The 22766-nt window shown below is 47.0% G+C and overlaps 1 protein-coding gene across 1 annotated transcript in view; it reads left to right on the plus strand.

Moving 5' to 3' along the window:
- LOC148014751 (uncharacterized) overlaps positions 1-22766 on the plus strand; it is a 285635-nt gene that overhangs the window by 166052 nt on the left and 96817 nt on the right. Inside the window, exon 16 of the mRNA XM_087666600.1 lies at positions 275-583. Coding sequence (XP_087522726.1) covers positions 275-583 — 309 coding nt within the window. The remainder of the gene's footprint in view (positions 1-274; positions 584-22766) is intronic.

Here is a 22766-nt window from a genome sequence, read left to right on the forward strand (position 1 = left end):
TGGCTCCAAATCTGTTAATCTATCCAAATCAGACCAGAGTAAACTTCAAACTAGTCAATGCAACTATTTTTCAGATGCTAATGATAAGCATATGTGAACATAATATAATAGTGGAGTTCAAAAAGTTTGCAAGTACCTGGCTTGTGGAGAGAAAAAGAAAATGGATACTAAATCAAGACCCCATAGAGCTGAGTTTTATCATCATCTAATGATATCCTAACTATTTTACAACAGAACTGTACAATCATATTGACGTGTCCAATCTACATTTCAGACGACCAAGGTCAAGTTCTGCAGACATTAAGCATCAGCCTTTACCCAAATGGAAAACTTTATGCTGGAGAGAAGGCGCTTGTTAATATCAAAACCTCAGAACTGTCTTATTCAAATTATGAACTCAACTTTACAATCATTGTAGATCCAAGTCCTTGGACCGCAAGTACCATAATTCAAGCTAAAACACTTGAAAACGTTACCTACTTGGCAACTGTGAGGATAACAGTGGCTGGTTCATACAGGCTCTATGTTTCATTTTTTGAGAAGATAGTAGGACAAGTACCACAGATTCTTGTTGTTGATCCAGGTAATCATAACAGTGGAAAAGACAGAAATATTAGAATTCTTTGGGACAAGGAAAACATTTTAAGAGTAGATGTGATTGAAAGATAGGTCACCTGAATACAATTTCAGTATTCACCTTAATAATCCAATATCACACCCTGATCACAGTTCACATTGACAGAGCAAGTTAATTGCAGGCAACCTTGTAGTTCTGTCCATAAAAGTTAATGAAACAAAAAATAAATAACCAGTGTACATGCATTGTAGGCATACTGTGTAAAAATGAAAATCATTTGAAGGTTTCTATCAATGGAATATGACTTATTTGCAAATGGTCTGTGAATTTGAAATATCACACTGCCTTCTGAGTGTGATCTGTTTAACTGCACATGATCTTCAATTTGATAGATATTATATTCATTAAAGCACACACTATGTCCTGGTATCAGGATTCACTTGTGGAAATGATCTGCTGAAGTTTTTGTTCTTATTGGAACATAAAGAGAAATCTAGCACATTTTCTTCTGCTCTTTCAAAGGGGAAGTGATTGTCAACTGTCTTATGAGGATGGCACAGGATGAAAAACCATGCATTTATGATGTACATACCAATTCGACTATGAAAATGAAGACACTTTAGCTTACTTTTGGTTACATAAAATGAATAAGTGATCCTCTCAACCATGAAAAGCATTCACACACTGCAACCCTTGCTGACTATCTTCAGTTGTGGAATAATACCTTGAATAAATTGAAAAGCATGCCAGTTGAACTGTCACAGAGAACTGGTCAGAGATGTACTTTCTACCATCCACAACCACTGTAACATATATTGATAAGAACCAATCACAATATGGACTTGAATCTGCAATTACGGTTTGAAAATTAATAGGTCACCATACACAGCATTCCAACATCCTTCCAAGTATAGAGATATGCATTGTCATTCAAATTTTATGCCTCCATTTTTTATTTGTAGAGTGATCCTAAGTTCTTCAAGTCTAATTCAAAACTTTATTAGCTTTTGCAGAATATTTCTTCTAATCAGAGATTTTTCCAAATAAATGATCAAGAAATGACCTAGCCTGGTGGCACCTTTAAAACAAGTGCTACATTGTACATGGGGGCAGCCATATGGTTGCTGGCTCTGGTCTTCTAGGCCTTTCTGACAGTGTCCATCATGACTAGGATTTGTTTTGCCAAACACCATCTGTCCATATGGGGAGATATGAGTTTACGGATGGGAATACAAGCACCACAATAGCTACAACCTAGAAGTAGCCTACCATAAATCCCTCCAAAAACATAAGGTGCACATGTGCGTGCAGGGACACACACACACACACTCTCTCTCTATTATTGCTCAAGCTAGAGCTAGGTCCTTATACCCCCATGAAATTGTGCCATCTAGAGCTTTCTTTATCAGCTAGAGTTCTCTTTTTTAGTTTTAGCTTATAGCTTTTAGTTTTCTTCTACTATTGATTTATATTTACATTTATTGTTCTCTTCAGACAGTTGTATCATCATAGAGATGATTCTAACTCATGGTCTCATATGTCATTTTGGCCTTTTGCAAATGCTAACATGTCATTTCATCTCTCTTTCTCTCTTTTTATCATGAAGAAGTCTGAATAATGTATCTTCTCCAAGGTGCTATTAATAGAATTCTCTTTTCTTGGCAAAAGAAAGTTTAAATTAATGTATAGATTTACATCAAGCCTTCTTCTCTCTCTCTTTTTTTTTTTCGTAAAAGGTAATTGTATTAATTACGAAAAAAATACAAGATTACTTGATTACAAGATATGATGACGCTACGCCATCATGTGAAGAGGTTCCAGTACTACGAGTTGCAAGTCATGGCAAAGACGCGGAGGAAATTGCCATATGCCAGGGACGTAAGTCCTCCCTAGAGAGCATGTCAGAATGCTAGAGAAGATCTAGCTGCCAATACAAGAAGCCCTTAAGTCTAGCAATATGCCGCTGAACATTATAGGCGGAATCAAAAAGGAAAGCATTCCGAATGGTCTAGTTATGTCAACAGCCCCAATATCTAAGAAAGTGATACATGAGCTTCATATGTGGCTGTGCCGGAGTGGGGTATTTGGGTTGCCCAAAAACCCAATCAAAGGGGCGTAGTGTGAAACCAACCACCGCTCACCAAACGGCTAACAAGAATAACCAGACTTTCTTAGCGATGGGGCAAGAAATAAATCGGTGCCGGGCGGATTCCACAGTAGTGGTGCAAAAGAAACAGTTGCCATTGGAGATTCGTCGCTTGGAAAGAGCTGAAGCAAGAGGAAGACCACCAATCATCACTCTCCAAAGAAAGACCTTATATTTGAAGGGTGTCTTGTTCAACCAGCCCTCCATCACAATTGCCCTCCACCATGACCGGGATTTACGCAATCCCCATAGAGTATTTGCTTTAGTAACCAGCCATTGATGATCTTTAATCAGAAGATGATACATCTGGTTAGCAGAAGCTTTGTTTAAATTCAGCCGGCCTTCAAAGTCCCATTCCTGCCAGGGATGATCCGAAGCAAGGGCAGGAAAGGGTTGTCTGCTCTGGAGCACCATCAAAAGGTGTTCCCATAAATGCCTATATCCACGAGGGATCCTAAAAAGCCTCCTAGCTGTACGAAACGATATTAGCACATTGCGACTGGCAAGGGTGGCATCCGCGACTGAAGATAAGCTCAAACGTGCCATCCGGTTGAATTGTGGTCGAAGCTCGTGTTTACCCTCCCATGAAAGTAATCGCGAGACTGCCAGCAATTCCAATTGAAAAGAATTAGTAGCTACGCGATCCTCCGCTGGATGCCACTAAGCCTTCTGGAGGACCAGTTTCCAGGAACATACCAAATGAGTAAGCAGCGACGAAGAAGAACTAGAGAACCACGAATCAGCATTAAGAACATGCCACCAAGAACTCCGGATTTGGGTATTGCCATGCAGAAGCCCATGATCCTCAAGGAAATAACGGGCTATAACGACCCACGGATGATGATCCGAGCACATGGCGCGGAAAGGAGACCAACGGAGTGCCAGCATGTGAGTATGGGCATCTAAAATAGCCCCTCCACCCATGCGTTTGGGGTGCACGCATGCGACCAAGAAATCTAGGAAATACCTGCATGCAATGAATCCTTCTTCCATAGCATGAAACGAATAGACTGAGTAAGAGCATTCAGAGTCGTAGTAGTCCAGGGCAGCAATGGTAAGAAATATGTGAGCATTGGCAACATAATTGTCGAGGCTACTTCGAGGCGAACATGGAAGGGCCAGGCCTGAGACTTCCAATACAGAAACTTAGCCGCCCTGCCAGTCCAAGGACTACAAATCCAACTCCGTGCAGCTGAGAATGGCTGATTTGAACGCATTGATGCGAAGGCCGGACACCTGACCAAAGAGAGCCTAAACATCCAATGCTTTTCTAAGGTTATCCTTGTCCGCATGCAAAATCATAAAGCTGTCATCAGCCAAGGATTGACTAATGAAGTGTTGTTTAGAAGGAAGCGACAATCCAGCCAACTGAGTAGAAGCTACCATATGAGATAACATCGAAAGAACTGGATTGGTCGCAAGGGCAAAGAAGAGAGGGCTCAAAGGGCACCCCTGTCTGACAGAGCGGGCAAGGACAAATGGCTCAGTAACACCTCCATTCAGCATGACTCTCGAAGACGCCGCAGCACTGATGGTGTAGATTAGACGAGACATCCGAGCACCAAAGCCCATAGCAGACATAAGTTTAGCAATGAAAGACCAGTCCAGATAGTCAAAAGCCTTTTCCAGGTCCAATTGAATCAGTACGACCTCCTAATTAGAATGCCTTGCATAATCAATCGCCAGTTGCGCGTTGAATACATTATGTAGAATGTTTCGGCCCTTAATGAAACCATACTGGAGAGGGTGCACAATGGCAGGGAGATGCTTATGGAGCCGATTCGCCATTACTTCTCGAAAGATTTTATACATAGAACCCACTAAAGAAATTGGACGCCAATGTTTCAACGTAGACGGCGAAGGAACCTTTGGAAGCAGTTTAATAAGTCCTTCTTTCCATGAGGAAGGCATGATCCCCGTTTCCCGCACCTGCTGAAACAAAGCCTTCAATGGTTTCGCCAGTTGAGTAGCAAAAGCCTCAAAGAACTCATTGGTGAGACCATCCCAACCGGGACTTTTATCCTTGGGCAAGTGTAACAAAACGTCCATAACCTCTGCCTCACAAATATCTGACTCCATAGTAGCTTGCATGTCCTGCCGAACCTAATTGCCAACCAGGTCATAAAAAACTGAACGGGCGTGAGTAGTTTGGGCTGCAAGTGGAGAAGTGGAACCAAGAAGGTCGCCAAAATAATTCCTACACATATGCACAATAGTCTGCGGATCAAGGATCATGTGGCCTTCTGCATCCTCGAGTCTGGTCATATTCTCCCGAGCAGGAGAGGCATGGAGGGCTCGAAAGAACTTATGAGTCTGGCACGCACTATCTTGCAAAGTCTCCGTCAGATGTTGCAATTTGGCCTGCTGATACGATTTCAACTGAAATTCTTTAATAAGATCAGCCAGCCACATTACCAGTGCTAGCAGAAATGCATCATCCGGAGTGTCCACCAGCAGAGAACGAACCAAAGCCAGCAGGTCCTCTGTTGCTTGTCGACGCCGCCGACAAAGAGAGGCATGATGGATCCCATACTGCCGAGCAACCCGCTGCACATTAGAGAGCAATCTTTTAAATGAAGCAGTGCCCTGAGAGGAGAAGTCCAATAAGAATCTATCAATCAATTGCTGCATATAGCCCTGAAAGATTGCATGCTTCAAGTAAGACGAGTTGAAACACAAAGGGAGTCTCTCCAGAAATTGCTTAAAAGGTGCAACGGGTTGTGTAAGCAGCTCAAGCTGCAGAGGAAAATGGTCCGACAAGGCATATTGCTGCAACACTTTCATTTCGAGCATCTCAGGAAGAAAATCATCATTCTACATGATGTATATGCGGTCCAACCGCGACCATGTTATCGCATACTGGGCAGAATGGAAAGTAAAGCCTGTAGAAGACGGGTGTAGCCAGGACCAGAGATCTTGCTTAAGAACAGTAAGAGCCAACTCATGCCACATACGACTTTCTGGCGTGTCCATTACCGAATGCTCCGATGTGGACTGGGAAGAATCAACACACATATTGAAATCCCCCATCCAGAAGCCCCGTCTGCCAAGTGACAAGGAGGTCTACAAAGTCTACCAAAGCTCCCGGCGAGATAAAGGATCATTCGGAGCATAGAGACCAAGTAACCATAAGATCTCCCCTTCGAATAAAATTTCAATCACCAGAAAGCGACCATGCACATTATTTTTAATAAGAACAAGCTGATATTTGTCATTTACAATCATGAGCACACCCAAATAATGCATGGCCTGTGTCCCTGCATAGAACAAACGAAAGCCATGGCAATCCACAACTTTTCCGGCTTCCCCGTGACTCTTATGCTCAACAGTACACAGGACATCCCATTGATTCTCATGCAATACAGTCCACATGGCATGTTGCTTGTGGCAAGAACAAATTCCTCGCACATTCCACGTGGCTATTTTCATGTGTATTCAAAACAAAATCAGGTACGAGGCACAGCTTGCCTCGATTTGACTTTTTCTGCAAGAATGTCCAGGACTCCCTCATCCAAGAAATCCGCCAACACAGCAAAAGAGTTTTGAGGACCAGATTTGGAGGTAGATGGCATATCTACTGGCTTGGGGATGGAACGGGGATAACGACGATCCCACGGGGTAATGACGTTGCCTCTGGTATCAAAAGCCAGCTTAGCAGGTGGACCCTTTGGACGATCCGAATACATTCTCCTGGTGGTCTGAGGACGGGGAGAAGAGGAAACCATAGCAGGAGCAGATCGCTCGGAAGACAACATTTCCTTCCTACGCATATAGGTACGCATGGAATCTTGTGAGGTAGTAGGCACAGTATTCTCCATGCCAGCAACAACCCTGTTGCCTTTTTTTGCACGTACTTCAACCCAGTCAGTGGCACGGGAATCCGGACCCGAAACCTGTTGTTTACCTTTGTCTAGAACTTTAGGTGGGTGGATAGCATCCTACGACGGAGCATCACACACCATATCTTCCATGGGCAACGCAACATGGCCAGCATCTGAAGTGTGTTGCTGCTCCAGGCATTCGGCCATAAAATGCCCCAATTGTCCACAGGAAAAGCAATGTCTTGCAAAATTACCCCATTTCAAACGAAAGTGTAACGGATGCATGCTAGAGCAATTGAGACGTAACCAAGCAGGCCTTTTCCTTGCAGTGTCCCATAACATACACAACCGGTTGCGATTCATAGCCCTTAGACTTGGAGGAACCAGAACAGTGCCCACAGCGACCATAGCGTCCTTCAACAGTGGCCAATAGACAACCGGACAATTTTCCACTTCTACCCAAACAGGGCATTCACGTTGTAGCAGACGCTGAAAATCTGCCATTGGGCGCCATGGTACAACATGGACCAACCGGCGATCAAAAAACAAAGGCAATTTAGACAGGAGAGCAGCACGATGCGTCTCAGATTTCAACAACACCTCAAAAAACCCTCGGGGCCCAACAAAAATCTCTTCAACACATTCTCCTTGTAGCAGACTGTGCAGCCACTGGCGAATACGGGAAAGTAGTGGGATTCGACCAGTGAAGAAGAGTATCACAGCGTGATCATAAAACACCAAAAAGGATCGCAGGACAGTTTTCGGGTCCATAGTGGCTTCCAAAACATCGTCAGGTGCAGAGTCAGAAAAGACTTTCTGATTATGTTGAACATAATCGCCAAGCAAAATGTTGGCAAATTCCAGCAAATGCTCCCAGTCAACATCCTGAGAGTACATAGAATCCGAAGCAACCTGAGCATAGGAACGATCCTGATGATCCACTGTCTCATCCGAAGTATGCTTGGTGCGTTTACCCGCAGGCTGGATGTCAGGACCAGGGGGCATCTCTTCAGTGCACGGAACCATATCCTCAGGCTCCTCAGTATCAGAATCCGGACCAAGCACTGCCATCGTTTGGTCTATAAAATCCAGATCCAGACCAGCCATATTGTATCACAATTGGAACCCGAAGGAGGACTGATGCGCGGTGAAGAGCGGGAGACGCGACCTTGTCCGCCGCAGTCACGACCTATCCCAAGAGGGCGTGCGGCAGGGCACAACCCTAACAGTGCAGGGGCAGGAGGGTGGAACACAGGGCGCACAGGCCTCTCTCTCTCTCTCTCTCTCTCTCTCTCTCTTTCTGTGTGTCTTGCTGGAGCACAGGTCTTTGTCTGCTGAGTCAAAAATCTGCACCCCTGAAAGCTGGTTTCTCACACGGCGGAGACCGACCCTCTGTTGTATCACAGAATTCTTTCTGCTGTGCCGGAAACCTAGAAGACTGCGTGCCAGTCGCTCTTAGTACAGGGGCTTCGAAGGCGAGACGAGACGGGGGACTGACGGTGAAGTCTGACGGTGGAGTCAACAATGCAGCCGCCTGCTATACAGATGGTCGGGGTCGTCGGGCAGAAAAACGGAGCAGATTCGCAGGGTCAGGTCGTTCCTGCGCAGGGTCAGGTCTCAGGGTTAGGTCGCAGGGTCAGGTCGCAGGCAGGGTAGGGAGGCGCTGTCAGGGAACCAGGCGGACGGACAAACAGGGCAGGGAGGCACTCTCAGGGAAAGCCGCACGGACGAACAGGCAACGAGATGGGGCGAACTGTCGTGATAGGGCGAGCGGGCGAATAAGCAAACTGACGGGGTGCGCGAACGAACGAACAAGCGAACGGACGTGACGGGGCATGCAAACGAACCGATGACGTGACGGGGCGGGAGAAATCAACGGCAGGGCACCGAACGAACCCTGCGCAGGTCCGACGACGAGCTCCCATTCTCCATCACACACACACACTCTCTCTCTCTCTCTTTCTCTCTCTCTCTCTCTCTCTCTCTCTCTCTCTCTCTTTTCTTTTTCTTTTTCGTAATGGATGTTATATTTGTAAAGTACTAAACGACAAAAGAGTTACAAAAGTCATGGCAAAGACGCACTCTCTCTCTTTTTTTTTTCGTAAAAGGTAATTGTATTAATTACGAAGAAGGTACAAGTTTTCATGATTACAAGATACACGATGGGTCTACCCCATCGTGTGTAAAGAGGACACTATCTCTTTACAAGAACCAGATGACCTAAGAGTTACAAAGTCATGGCAAAGACGCAGAGGAAATTGCCAGATGCCAGGGACATAAGTCCTCCCGAGAGAGCATGTCAAAGTGCCAATATCAAAAAGAAAAGCATTCCGAACGGTCCAGTTATGCCAACAGCCCCAATATCGCAGAAAGTGAAACATGATCTTCATATGTGGCTATGTCGGTGTGGGGTATTTGGGCTGCACAAAAACCCAATCAGACAGGCGTAGCGATAAGCCAACCACCGCTCGCCAAACGGCTGACAAGAATGACCAGATTTTCTTAGCGATGGGGCAAGAAATAAATCGGTGACGGGTGGATTCCACACTGGTGGTGCAAAAGAAACAGTTGCCGTTGGAGATTTGGCGCTTGGAAAGGGCTGAAGCAAGCGGAAGACCACTAATCATCATCCTCCAAAGAAAGACCTTATATTTGAAGGGTGTCTTGTTCAACCAGCTGTCCATCACAGTTGCCCTCCACCATGACCGGGATTTACGCAATCCCCATAGAGTATTAGCTTTAGTAACCAGCCATTGATGATCTTTAATCAGAAGATGATACACCTGGTTAGCTGAAGCCTTTTCTAAGTTCAGCCGGCCTGCCAAGTCCCAGTCCTGCCAGGGACGATCCGAAGCAATGGCAGGAAAGGGGCGTCTGCTGTAGAGCACCATCAAAAGTTGTTCCCATAAATGCCTATATCCATGAGGGATCCTGAAAAGCCTCCTGGCTGTACGAAAGAATATCAAGACATGCGACTGGCAAGGGTGGCATCCGCGACTGAAGTTAATCCCAAATGTGCCATGCGGTTGAATTTTGGTCGAAGTGTTGGGGGTAAAGGCGCCTCCGTCGTGCCGCCCCGTGTATTACTACACTGACAGTATCCGCCACTGCACACTGCAGGTGGCGGGCGCCCGTCACGTCACTTTATTCTTTATTCTTTTAGTGACAGTTTGAATAAAGGAAGGCCCGGTCACACATTGTGACTGTTGGAGTTCCCATTTCTTGTCTCTCTCTTTCTTGCTCTTGCTCTCCCGCCATAGCTCGCGTGCAAGCTTCGATCCTTCTCACCTTTCAACTGGTATCAGAGCTTGGCATTCTCTTGCTTGAGCTGGACTTGGTGCTTCCCGACCTTCGCATCGACTCGCTTCACGCATTGGATCTCCATCCCAGCAGCCATATCCAATCTCCCCGAGCTCCCGTCACTCCCCGGCTTCTCGAGCACCTTCCCAGCCTATTGAGGCACCTTCAAGGCATTGATACTGAGGTATTTGATCATTCTTTCAGGGTTTTATTTCAGTCTACAGGTTGCAAACAGCAAGGGCAGCCATGGCTTCAAACCCTTGAAGCTTATTCCCCTCATATTGTGCCTTACACCTATCAAGGCTCAAAGAGGCTTGTCATAGGCCTTTGATAGGCCCTTCTTGAGCCCCCCATTACCCCCTTTTCAGCCCATGTGGAGCAGCAGCAAGTTCAGCACCAACAGGGCAGATTGCATCATTTTTTTCCAGGCTGTGAGCACTCATCTACTTCAGCTCCACACTTGGCCATTGCTTCTTGCTCTCTACCTTGATCAAGAGGGCTATAGACTTCATGTTTGATGTCATTCAAGCTTTGGGCATTGGTCTTGATCATTCGGGGTTGATCTCTTCAGATTTGGGACTGTCATAAACTGTCATAACAGGCTGAAAACAGGGCAGCACCATTGGCATTAGCATTTGCTGCTTATACTCCATTCCGGTTGTGCTATTTGATGCCCATATGCGGTCTACATGATGCCTAGTGCCTTGGAAATGTATGCACATGATTATGCCATGATTTTGGCCTGAAATATTGGCTGATTTGGGACTGTTATTTACTGTTATACAGTGCTAGAAATAGGGCAGCCACACTTGGCATTGGCATTTGATGCTTATACTCCATTCCGGTTGTGCTATTTGATGCCCGTATGCGGTCTACATGATGCCTAGTGCCTTGGGAATGTATGCACATGATTATGCCATGATTTTGGCCTGAAATATTGGCTGATTTGGGACAGTTTGCTCTCTAGACTGCATACCAGCAATTTATTACAGCAAGCAGTTATTGGTGGACTGAGGTGTACTTTTCATGCTGAAATATCCTGATTTGGTGTATTGCACCTAGTACTAAGTGGGCAGCAACTTTTGGCACACTCTGCTCGCCCTTTGGACCCCGTTTTGGTCATTTTTGGGCAGTTTCTGTAGTAAAACAGCAAGCAGTTTTGGACTGTTTGGGCATTTCCAGCCTGCATAATGGTGTCATCTTCGCATGATAGTGCCATCTTTAACATTACAAAGTTGGATGGTACCAACTACTCTTACTGGAAGAGTCAAATATGGCAGGTTTTGGTGCAGAAATCTCAGATTAAGCCACTTCGGTTGAGTGGGGAGCAGCTTGAAACTATGGACAATGACGACTGGCTTGAACTTGATGAGCTATGCAAGTCCACGATTGTATTGTCTCTCACTAAACAGGTACATTATAATGTATTTGAGGAAGCACAAAGTGCATGGGATCTATGGAATAAGATCAAGAATCTTTATGATAAGAAAAGTCCGGCGAGTCAGATGTACTGGTTGAAGCAGCTTATGGATCTGCGCATGAAGGATAATGCGACTATGTCTGCTCACTTGAGCCAGTTCCATGCTATACTGAAGAACCTGACTTCGCAGGATATCACCTTTGGAGAGGAAGTAACTCCTTTTTTCTTGCTTGGGACTCTGAATGAGTCATGGGATGTATTCCGCACTGCTCTTTGTGCCTCTAGTGCTACTCTAAAATTGGAAGATGTTGAGAGTGCTCTTCTTCAGGAAGAGGTGAATCGCAAAAACTTGGATGCCTCTCGTGGTAGTCATGCTTTGACAGTTAGAGGCAGGAATGACAGGTATGACCGTGGTAATGGCCGAGGCCGTGACTCGCAAAAGGGTCGGTCTAAATCTCGTGGCAAGTTGCGTGGGCGCAATGCAAATGTCACTTGTCATCATTGTGGGAAAAAGGGCCATATCAGACCACAGTGTCATGAGTTGCGCAATGAGAAGCGCAAGGATAAGGGCAAAGAGAAAGTGCAGAAGTCCTCTGATCGCAGCATAGTACCTGCGAAGTCCAGCGTCAAGATTGAAGAAATTAATGTCATGCAGACCAAGGATTCCGATGGTAGTGATGAGTTCATACTTGCAACTAGTTCTTCTAATGCTTCACACTTGACTGAGACACCTAGTATGTATGCACAGTGCTGGTTATTGGATTCAGGTGCGTCCTTCCATGTGACGCCTTACCGTGAGTGGTTTCACTCTTACCGTACTGTATCTGGATCAGTCAGGCTTGGAGATGACAGGTCTCTTGATATTGTGGGCTGTGGAGATATTCAGTTGCAGTTTTCCACTGGCAGTTCCTTTTTGCTCAGGGATGTACGTCATGTACCTGTGCTTACGCGCAGTCTTATGTCTGCAGGACAGTTGGATGATGTAGGGTTTCATGTCTGTTTTGGGGATTCTGCCTGGAAGATCACCAAAGGCAGACTTGTGCTTGCTAGAGGCGCCAAGGCTGGCAGCCTCTATCCTCTTGTTGTATCTGGGTCTTCTGTAGACCATGTTTTGGCAGTGGGCTCTATCCCACATGTATCACTTTGGCATGCCCGTTTGGGGCATATGTCTTTAAAGGGAATGAAAATGTTATGTGGTTTGCAGTATCTTCCGCCTTTGGATTATGCATGTTTTGACTCGTGTGATCATTGTCTTTATGGTAAGCAGAATAGGTCTACGCATAAGAAATCGGGTAGGCCACGCATGAGTGAGCCCTTGGCATTGGTGCATTCCGATATTTGTGGACCTATGCCTTGCATGTCTATGGGTGGCGCGAAGTACTTCGTTATCTTCATTGATGATTTTTCTAGGAAAGTGTGGGCTTATCCCATAAAGCAGAAGTCCGATGTCTTGGCAGTTTTTCAGAGATGGCTTGCTCTTGTTGAGAACCAGACTGGGTATAGGCTGAAATGCCTTAGGACAGATAATGGGGGAGAATATGTCTCGCATGCTTTTGAGCAGTTTTGTGATGATAGGGGTATTAAGCGTCAGTTGACCGCCCCTTACACCCCACCCCAGAATGGTTTGGCTGAGCGCATGAACAGGACTATTCAGGAGCGTGTGCGCTCTATGCTTAGCCATGCAGGCCTACCACAGAGTTTTTGGGCTGAGGCAGTTAGTACGGCAGTGCATGTCATAAACCAATCGCCTTCCAATGGATTGGATTTCCAGGTTGCAGAGGAAGTTTGGGCTGGTAAGCCACCCTCTTATGCGCATCTTCGTGTCTTTGGATGTGAGGCATTCTGCCATGTGCCCAAGGACAAGAGGAGTAAATTGGATCCAAAGAGCATTAAATGCATATTCCTTGGCTATGGTGAGTCAGGAGAGATGGGCTATCGCCTATGGGATCCGTAGGCGCGGAAAATAGTACGTAGCCATGATGTCGTCTTCCATGAAGACAAGATGCACAGGCAGCCTGAGAAGGTGGTTGAGATCCACAAAGTGATCTTTCAGGAGGAGCCTAGAGCTCCAGCACAGCTAGTAGTACAGCCTGCAGCAGTTCCTCCACAGGGCCAAGGTGTTGGACAGGCAGTTAGATAGGCAGCAGAGCCTGCGGTGAGACGGTCTGCTAGAGACAGACGTCCACCTGATAGATTTCAGCCCTCTATGCATTATGTTTTGGTTACAGATGCAGGAGAGCCTTTCACTTATGATGAGGCTATGCGCAGGGGTGACAGTCACTCCTGGGAGAGGGCTATGCAGTCTGAGATAGACTCCCTGCATAAGAATGAGACTTGGGATTTGGTTGCCTTGCCTAAGGGCAAGAAGGCTTTGCCATGCAAGTGGGTGTACAAGCTGAAAAGTACCCCTGGACACCCCAAGCCGGCATACAAGGCTAAATTGGTAGCAAAGGGTTTTAAGCAGGAACATGGTGTGGACTTTGATGAGGTCTTCTCTCCTGTGGTTAAGATGACCACCCTGCGCTTAGTCTTGGCTTTAGTTGCACAGCTTGACTTAGATCTATATCAGATGGATGTCAAGACGGCTTTTCTACATGGGGACTCGCATGATGAGATCTATATGGATCAGCCTAAGGGCTTTGTAGAACCTGGCAAGGAGCACCTAGTGTGCAAGTTGAAGAAGAGCTTGTATGGCTTGAAGCAGGCACCTAGGGAATGGTATCATAAGTTTGATGCCTTTATGCAGTCACAGGGCTACAGTAGGAGTGCTATGGATCCGTGTCTTTACACGAAGAAAGCCCGTGATGGCAGTTTGCTTATCTTGGTACTCTATGTTGATGATATAATGATAGCAAGGAAAGCTCATGATGAGCTAGATGCTCTTAAATCTCAGCTGAAGAAGAGCTTTGAGATGAAGGATTTGGGACAGGCCTCACATATACTTGGGATGCGCATTAAGCGCGATAGGCATCAGGGGCTTTTGTATCTCTCACCACGGGAGTACATTCATAAAGTCCTTGAGCGCTTCCGCATGCAGGAGGTAAAGCCTATTGGCTATCCATTACCTTCTTATGTGAAGGTATCACAGGCCGATTGTCCGCAGACAGATGAGCAGAGGGCCGAGATGGCCAAGATCCCTTATGCTTCAGCCGTGGGCAGTTTGATGTATGCCATGATAGCCACTCGTCCAAATATTGCGCATGCAGTTGGTGTTGTGGCACGCTATATGGCTACACCTGGCAGCAGACATTGGGATGCCGTGAAGGGTATCATGAGGTACCTGAAGGGCACAGCAGATATGTGTATTTGCTATGGCAGCCAGGATACAGGGGTCGTGGGGTACACTGACTCCGATTATGCAGGACATGCACATAGTAGGACGTCCACTTCTGGCTATGTATTCACCTATGCTGGAGGGGTTGTCTCTTGGATGTCCAGGGTTCAGAAGTGTACGGCTTTGTCTACCACTGAGGCCGAGTATGTTGCAGCCACTGAGGCTTGCAAGGAGGCCATATGGTTAGGCCGTCTAGTTGCTGACCTTGGGATTGATGCTACACCTACACTGCATTCAGATTCTATGAGTGCCATTCAGTTGGCTAAGAATCCGGTCTTCCATGCGAAGACGAAACACATTGAGGTAAGGTATCACTTCATACGTGGTGTCGTGGAGGACAAGTCTGTTGACCTTGTCAAGATCTCCACTGACAAGAATCCTGCAGATCTACTCACGAAGAGCCTCACTACTGAGCGCTTTGCCTTCCTCAGGAGGTTGATGGGCGTTGGATGAGATGTCACCTTTCCTCATCCCTTGTACCTATGTACATTTGTACTGTCTTTTCTTTTTTCTTTTCTCTCACTAGGGCAGATTCGCCTTTAAGTGGGAGGTTGTTGGGGGTAAAGGCGCCTCCGCCGTGCCGCCCCGTATATTACTACACTGACAGTACCCGCCACTACACACTGCAGGTGGTGGGCGCCCGTCACGTCACTTTATTCTTTATTCTTTTAGTGACAGTTTGAATAAAGGAAGGCCCGGTCACACATTGTGACTGTTGGAGTTCCCATTTCTTGTCTCTCTCTTTCTTGCTCTTACTCTCCCGCCATAGCTCGCGTGCAAGCTTCGATCCTTCTCACCTTTCACGAAGCTCATGTTTACCTTCCCACGAAAGCAACCGCGAGACTACCAATAATTCCAATTGAAAAAAATTAGTAGCCAGACGATTCTCTACTGGATACCACTGAGCCTTCCGAAGGACCAGTCTCCAGGAACATACCAAATGGGAAAGCAGAGATGAAGAAGGACTGGAGAATCGAGAATCGGCATTATGAACATACCACCAAGAACTCCGGATTTGGGTATTACCATGCAGAAGCCCGTGGTCCTCTAGAAAATAACGGGCTATAACGATCCACGGATGATGATCCGAGTACATGGCATGGAAAAGAGACCAACGGAGTGCCAGCATATGAGTTTGGGCATCTAAAATAGCCCCTCCACCCATGCGTTTGGGGGTGCACGCATGCGACCAAGAAATCCAGGAAATGCCTGCAGGGAGAGAATCCTTCTTCCATAACATGAAATGAATAGACTGAGTAAGAGCATTCAATGTAGTAGCAGTCCACGGCAGCAACGGCAAGAAGTATGTGAGCATTGGCAACATAATTGTCTGGGCTACTTTGAGGCGAACATGGAAGGGCCAGGCCTGGGACTTCCAATACAGAAACTTAGCTGACAGTTTCTGTGAAATCCACTGTAGCAGCTGCTTTGGGGGAACATCAACGCCCAAAAGGTACCCAAGATGCCTGACAATGGAGCCACGGGGAATAACCATACCCTACCAATCTAATGACTACAAATCCGACTCCGAGCAGCTGAGAATGGCTGATTTCAAAGCATTGATGCGAAGACCAGAAGCCTGACTAAAGAGAGCCCAAACATCGAATGCTTTGCGAAGGTTATCCTTGTCTGCACGCAGAATCATAAAGCTGTCATCAGCCAAGGATTGACTAATGAAGTGCTGTCCAGAAGGAAGGGACAATCCAGCCAACTGAGTAGGAGCTGCTATATGAGATAACATCGAAATAACCGGATGAGTCACAAGGGCAAAGAAGAGAGGACTCAAAGGGCACCCCTGTCTGACGGAGCGGGCAAGAACAAATGGCTCTGTAACACCTCCATTCAGCATGACTCGCGAAGACACCGCAGCACTGATGGTGTAAATCAGACGAGACATACGAGCGCCAAAGCCCATAATAGACATAAGTTCTGCAATGAAAGACCAGTCCAGATAATCAAAAGCCTTTTCCAGGTCCAATTGAGTACGACCTCCTGATTAGAATGTTTTGCATAATCAATCGCCAGTTGCGCATTTAATAAATTGTGCAGAATGTTTCGGCCCTTAATGAATCCATATTGGAGAGTATGCACAATGGCAGGAAGATGCTTATAGAGCCAATTCGCCATTACTTTGGAAAAGATTTTATACATAGAACCCATCAAAGAAATTGGGCGCGAATGTTTCAACATAGACGGCGAAGGAACTTTTGGAAACAGTTTAATAAGCCCTTCTTTCCAGGAGGAAGGCATGATCCCCGTTTCCCACACCTACTGAAACAGAGCCGTCAATGGTTTCGCTAGTTGGGTAGCAAAAACCTCAAAGAACTCATTGGTGAGACCATCCCAGCCAGGACTTTTATCCTTGGGCAAGTGTAACAGAACATCCATAACCTCCGCCTCACAAATATCTGTCTGCATGGTAGCTTGCATGTCCTGTGGAACCTGATTGTGGACCAGATCATAAAAAACTGAACGGGCATGAGTAATTTGGCCTGAAGGGGGAGAAGTGGAACCAAGAAGATCGATGAAATAATTCCTACACATATTCACAATAGTCTGCGGATCAAGGACAATTTGACCTCCTCCATCCTGGAGTCTAGTCATATTCTCTCGCGCAGGAGAGGCATGGAGAGCTCGAAAGGACTTATGAGTCTGACAAGCACTATCTTACAAAGTGTCCGTCAGATGTTGCAATTTGGCGTGCTGATAAGATTTCAACTGAAACTCTTTAATAAGATCGGCCACACGCATTGCCAGTGACAGCAGAAATTCATCATCTGGAGTGTCCACTAGCAATGAACGAACCAAAGCCAACAGGTCCTCCGCTGCTTGTCGACGCCGGCGACAAAGAGATGCATGATGAATCCCATACTGCCGAGCAACGCGCTGCACATTAGAGAGCAATCGTTCAAACAAGGCATTGCCCTGAGAGGAGAAGTTCAATAAGAATCTATCAATCAATTGCTGCATATAGCCCTGAAAGATTGCATGGTTCAAATAAGACGAGTTGAAACGCAAAGGGAGTCTCTCCAGAAATTGCTTAAAAGGTGCAATGGGTTGTGCAAGCAGCTCAAGCTATAGAGGGAAATGGTCCGACAAGGCATATTGCTGCAACACTTTCATTTCGAGCATCTCAGGAAGGAAATCATCATTCTACATGACGTATATGCGGTCCAACCGCGACCATGTTGTTGCATACTGGGCAGAATGGAAAGTAAACCCTGTAGAAGAAGGGTGTAGCTAAGACCAGAGATCTTGCTTAAGAACGGCAAGAGCCAACTCATGCCACATACGACTTTCCGGCGCGTCCATTACCGAATGCTCCGATGTGGACTGCGAAGAATCAACACACATATTGAAATTCCCCATCAACAAGCCCCGTCTGCCAAGAGACAAGGAAGTCTGCAAGGTATGCCAAAGCTCCCGGTGAGATAAAGGATCATTCGGACCATAGAGCCCAAGTAACCATAAGATCTCTCCTTCGAATAAAATTTCAATCACCACAAAGTGGCCATGTACATCATTTTTAATAAGAGCAGGCTGATATTTTTCATGGACAATCATGAGCACACCAAAATAATGCATAGCATGTGTCCCTGCATAAAACAAACGAAAGCCATGGCAACCCACAACTTTTCCTGCTTCTCCGTGACTCTTGTGCTCAACAGCACACAAAACATCCCGCTGATTCTCATGCAAGACAGTCCACATGGCATGTTACTTGTGGCGAGAACAAATTCCTCGCACATTCCACGTGGCCATTTTCATGTATATTCAAAAAGAAAATCAGGTACGAGGCACGGCTTGCCTCGATTTGACCTTTTCTGCAAGAATGTCCAGGACTCCGTCATCCAAAAAAACAGCTAACACGGCAAAAGAGTTCGGACGACCAGATTTGGAGGTAGACGGCATATCCACTGTCTTGGGGATGGAACGGGGATAACGACGATCCCATGGGGTAATGACGTTACCTCTAGTATCAAAAGCCAGCTTAGCAAGTGGACCCTTTGGACCATCCGAATACACTCTCCTTGTGGGCTGTTGACGGGGAGCAACGGAAACTATAGCAGGAGCAGAGTGTTCTGAAGACATCTCTTTCATGCGCATATAAGTACGCATGGAATCTTGTGAGGCAGTCGGCACAGTATCCACCATGCCAGCAACAGGCCTGTTGCCTTTTTTCCCACGTACATCGACCCAGTCATTGGCACGGGAATCCAAACCCGAAACCTGTTGTTTACCTTTATCCAACACTTTAGCTGGTCGGAGCATCGCACACCATATCTTCCATGGGCAGTGCAACATGCTCAAGTTCTGAAGTGTGGGGCTTCTCTGGGCATTCGGCCATAAAATGCCCCAATTTACCACACGAAAAGCAATGTCGTGCAAAGTTGCCCCATTTCAAATGAAAGTGTAAAGGATGCATGCCGGAGCAATTAAGACGTAACCACGCAGGCCTTTTCCTGGCAGTGTCCCATAGCATACACAAACGGTTATGATTGACGGCCCTCAGGCTTGGGGGGACCAGAACAGTGCCCACAGCGGCCATGGCGTCCTTTAATAGTGGCCAATAAACAGCGGGATAGTTTTCCACCTCAACCCAGACAGGGCATTCACGTTGTAGCAGCCGCTGAAAATCCGCCATTGGGCGCCATGGCACAACATGGACCAAACGGCGATCTAAGAACAAAGGCAGTTAGACATGAGAGCAACACGGTGCGTCTCAGATTTCAACAGCACCTCAAAAAGCCTCGGGGCCCAACAAAAATCTCTTCCACACATTCCCCTTGTAACAGACTGTGCAGCCACTAGCGAATACGGGAAAGCTGTGGGATCCAACCAGTGAAGAAGAGAATCACGGCGCGTTCATAGAACACTGAAAAGGAGCTCAAGACATTTTTCGGGTCCACAGTGGCATCCAGAACATCTTCTGTTGTAGAATCAGAAAAGACTTCCTGATTATGTTGAACATAATCGCCAAGCAGAGTGTTGGTAAACTCCAGCAAATGCTCCCAGTCAACCTCCTGAGACTCCACAGAATCAGAAGCAACCTGAGCATAGGAACGATCCTGATGATCCATTGTCTCTTCCGAAGTATTCTTGGTGCGTTTGCCCGCAGGCTAGAAGTCAGGACCAGGGGGCATCTCTTCTGTGCACGGAACCATATCCTTTGGTTCCTCGGTATTAGAATCCGGACCAAGAGCTGCCACCGTTTGGTCTATAAAATCCAGATCCAGACCAGCCATATTGTATTATTGCGTATGCCGGTCAGGGGCCGAGTGAAGAGCTGCAGTCTCTTTCTCACTCTTTTTCTTTGTACAGATCAGTGGGCACTCTAGCCGAGACACTGTCTCTATGACAACTGACGGGCGTAGGGTTTCATAGCAGCTGGACGCCTCGGCAGAAAAGGACACGCACAGGTAGGCCGCGCCACGAACAGCAGCACAGACGAAGGCAGCGGGGCGGCTGGTGACGTGGTAGCGCGATTGGGCAGAGGTCACGATGGGACAGATGGCGGGACACGGGACAGTAGGTAGGGCACGGAACAGAGGGCAGAACAAGAGACGAAGGCGCCCTGATAGGCGGCGGACACAGGAGCCGATGGTGGGACTCTGACAGACGGCGGGACTCTGACAGACGGCGCTCTGACAAACAGCGGCGTTCACGGATGAAGACGAAGGGGCTGAAGGTGACAACACAGGGCGCTCTGACAGGCGGCGGGACTCAGACAGACGGCGGCGTTTCGGACTAGGACGGACGAAGACAAAGGGGCTGAAGGTGATGACAGGGATCCCCGCCCTCAGTGCAGACTAGTGGCGAGCGATGGCTATGCCTTCAAGACTCCGACGGAAGCAGCCGACAGATGGCGAAAGAGGGGCGGCGGCAGGTCGCGACCAGGATACACCATTGCTCGACCATGCAGCTCTCTCTCTCTCTCTCTCTCTCTCTCTTTTTCGTAAAAGGTAATTGTATTAATTACGAAAAAAATACAATATTACTTGATTACAAGATACATGATGACAAGCCCGGCCATCATGTGAAGAGGTGCTAAGTACTACGAGTTACAATTTCATGGCAAGGATGCGGAGGAAATTGCCATATGCCAAGGACGGAAGTCCTCCGTAGAGAGCAAATCAGAACGATGGAGAAGAGCTAACTGCCAATACAAGAGGCCCTTAAGCCTCACAATATGCCGCTGAACATTATGGGCGGAGTCAAACAGAAAAGCATTCCGAATGGTCCAGTTATGCCAACAGCCCCAGTATCGAAGAAAGTGGTACATGAGCTTCATATGTGGCTGTGCGGGAGTAGGGTATTTGGGCTGGCCCAAAACCCAATCAAAGGGGCGCAGTGTGATACCAACCACCCCTCGCCAAACGGCCGACAAAAACAACCAGACTTTCTTAGCGACGGGGCAAGAAATAAATCGGTGGCGGGCGGATTCCATAGTAGTGGTGCAAAAGAAGCAGGTGCCATTGGAGATTCGTCGCTTGGAAAGAGCCGAAGCAAGCGGAAGACCCCTAATCATCACTCTCCAAAGAAAGACTTTGTATTTAAAGGGTGTCTTGTTGACCCAGCCCTCCATCACAGTTGCCCTCCACTATGACCGGGATTTACGCAATCCCCATAAAGCATTCGCTTTAGTAACTAGCCATTGATTGTCTTTAACCAGAAGATGATACACTTGATTAGCAGAAGCTTTGCTCAAATGCAGCCGGCCTTGTAGGTCCCAATCCTGCCAGGGATGATCCAAAGCAAGAGCAGGAAAGGGTTGTCTGCTCTGGAGCACCGTCGAAAGCTGTTCCCATATAGGCCTATATCCACGAGGGATCCGGAAGAGCCTCCTAGCAGTACGAAACGATATAAGCACATTGCGACTGGCAAGGGTGGCATCCGCGACTGAAGACAAGCCCAAACGTGGCATCCGGTTGAATTGTGGTCTAAGCTCATGTTTACCTTCCCACGAAAGTAAACGCGAGACTGCCAGTACTTCCAATTGAAAAGAGTTAGTAGCCAAGCGATCCTCCGTTGGGTGCCACTGAGCCTTTTGAAGGACGTGTTTCCAGGAACACACCAAATGAGTAAGCAGCGATGACAAAGAACTGGAAAACCGCGAATCCGCATTAAGAACATGCCACCAAGAACTTTGGAGTTGGGTAGTGCCATGCCGAAGCCCATGGCCCTCGAGGAAATAATGGGCGATAACGACCCATGGATGATGATCATCCGAGCACATGGCGCGGAAAAGGGACCAACGAAGTGCCTGCATGTGAGTTTGGGCATCTAAAATCGCTCTGCCACCCATGTGTTTGGGGGTGCACGCATGCGACCACGAGATCCAGGAAATACCTGCATGCACTGAGTCCTTCTTCCATAGCATGAAGCGAATAGACTGAGTGAGAGCATTCAGAGTCGTGGGAGTCCAGGGCAACAATGGCAAGAAATATGTGAGCATTGGCAACATAATTATCTAGGCTACTTTGAGGCGAACATGAAAAGGCCAGGCCTGGGACTTCCAATACATAAACTTGGCCACCATTTTCTGAGAAATCCACTGCAGAAGCTGTTTTGGGGGAACATCAACACCCAAAGGGTATCCAAGATGCCTTACAATGGAACCTCGAGGAACAACCAGACCCTGCCAGTCCAAGGACTGCAAATCCGACTCCATGCAGCTTAGAATGGCTGATTTGAGCGCATTGATACGAAGGCCTGACGCTTGACCAAAGAGACCCCAAACATCCAATGCTTTTCGAAGGTTATCCTTATCCGCCCGCAAAATCATAAAAGTATCATCCGCCATTGATTGGCCAATGAAGTGTTATCCTGTAGGAAGCGACAGTCCGGCCAACTGGGAAGAGGCGGCCATATGTGTTAACATGGAAAGAATTGGATGTGTCGCAAGGGCAAAGAATAAAGGGCTCAAAGGGCACCCCTGTCTGACAGAACGGGCAAGGACAAATGGCTCAGTAACACCTCCGTTCAGCATGACTCGCGAAGACGCCGCAGCACTAATGGTGTAGATCAGACGAGACATCCGAGCACCAAAGCCCATAGCAGACATAAGGTCAGCAACGAAAGACCAGTCCAGATAGTCAAAAGCCTTTTCCAGGTCCAGTTGAATCAATACCACCTCCTGATTAGAATGGCGGGCATAATCAATGGCC

The sequence above is a fragment of the Lygodium microphyllum genome, chromosome 25 (genome assembly GCF_053477565.2).
Source record: "Lygodium microphyllum isolate KBCC chromosome 25, Lygodium_microphyllum_v1.1.10, whole genome shotgun sequence".
Classification (NCBI taxonomy): Eukaryota; Viridiplantae; Streptophyta; class Polypodiopsida; order Schizaeales; family Lygodiaceae; genus Lygodium; species Lygodium microphyllum.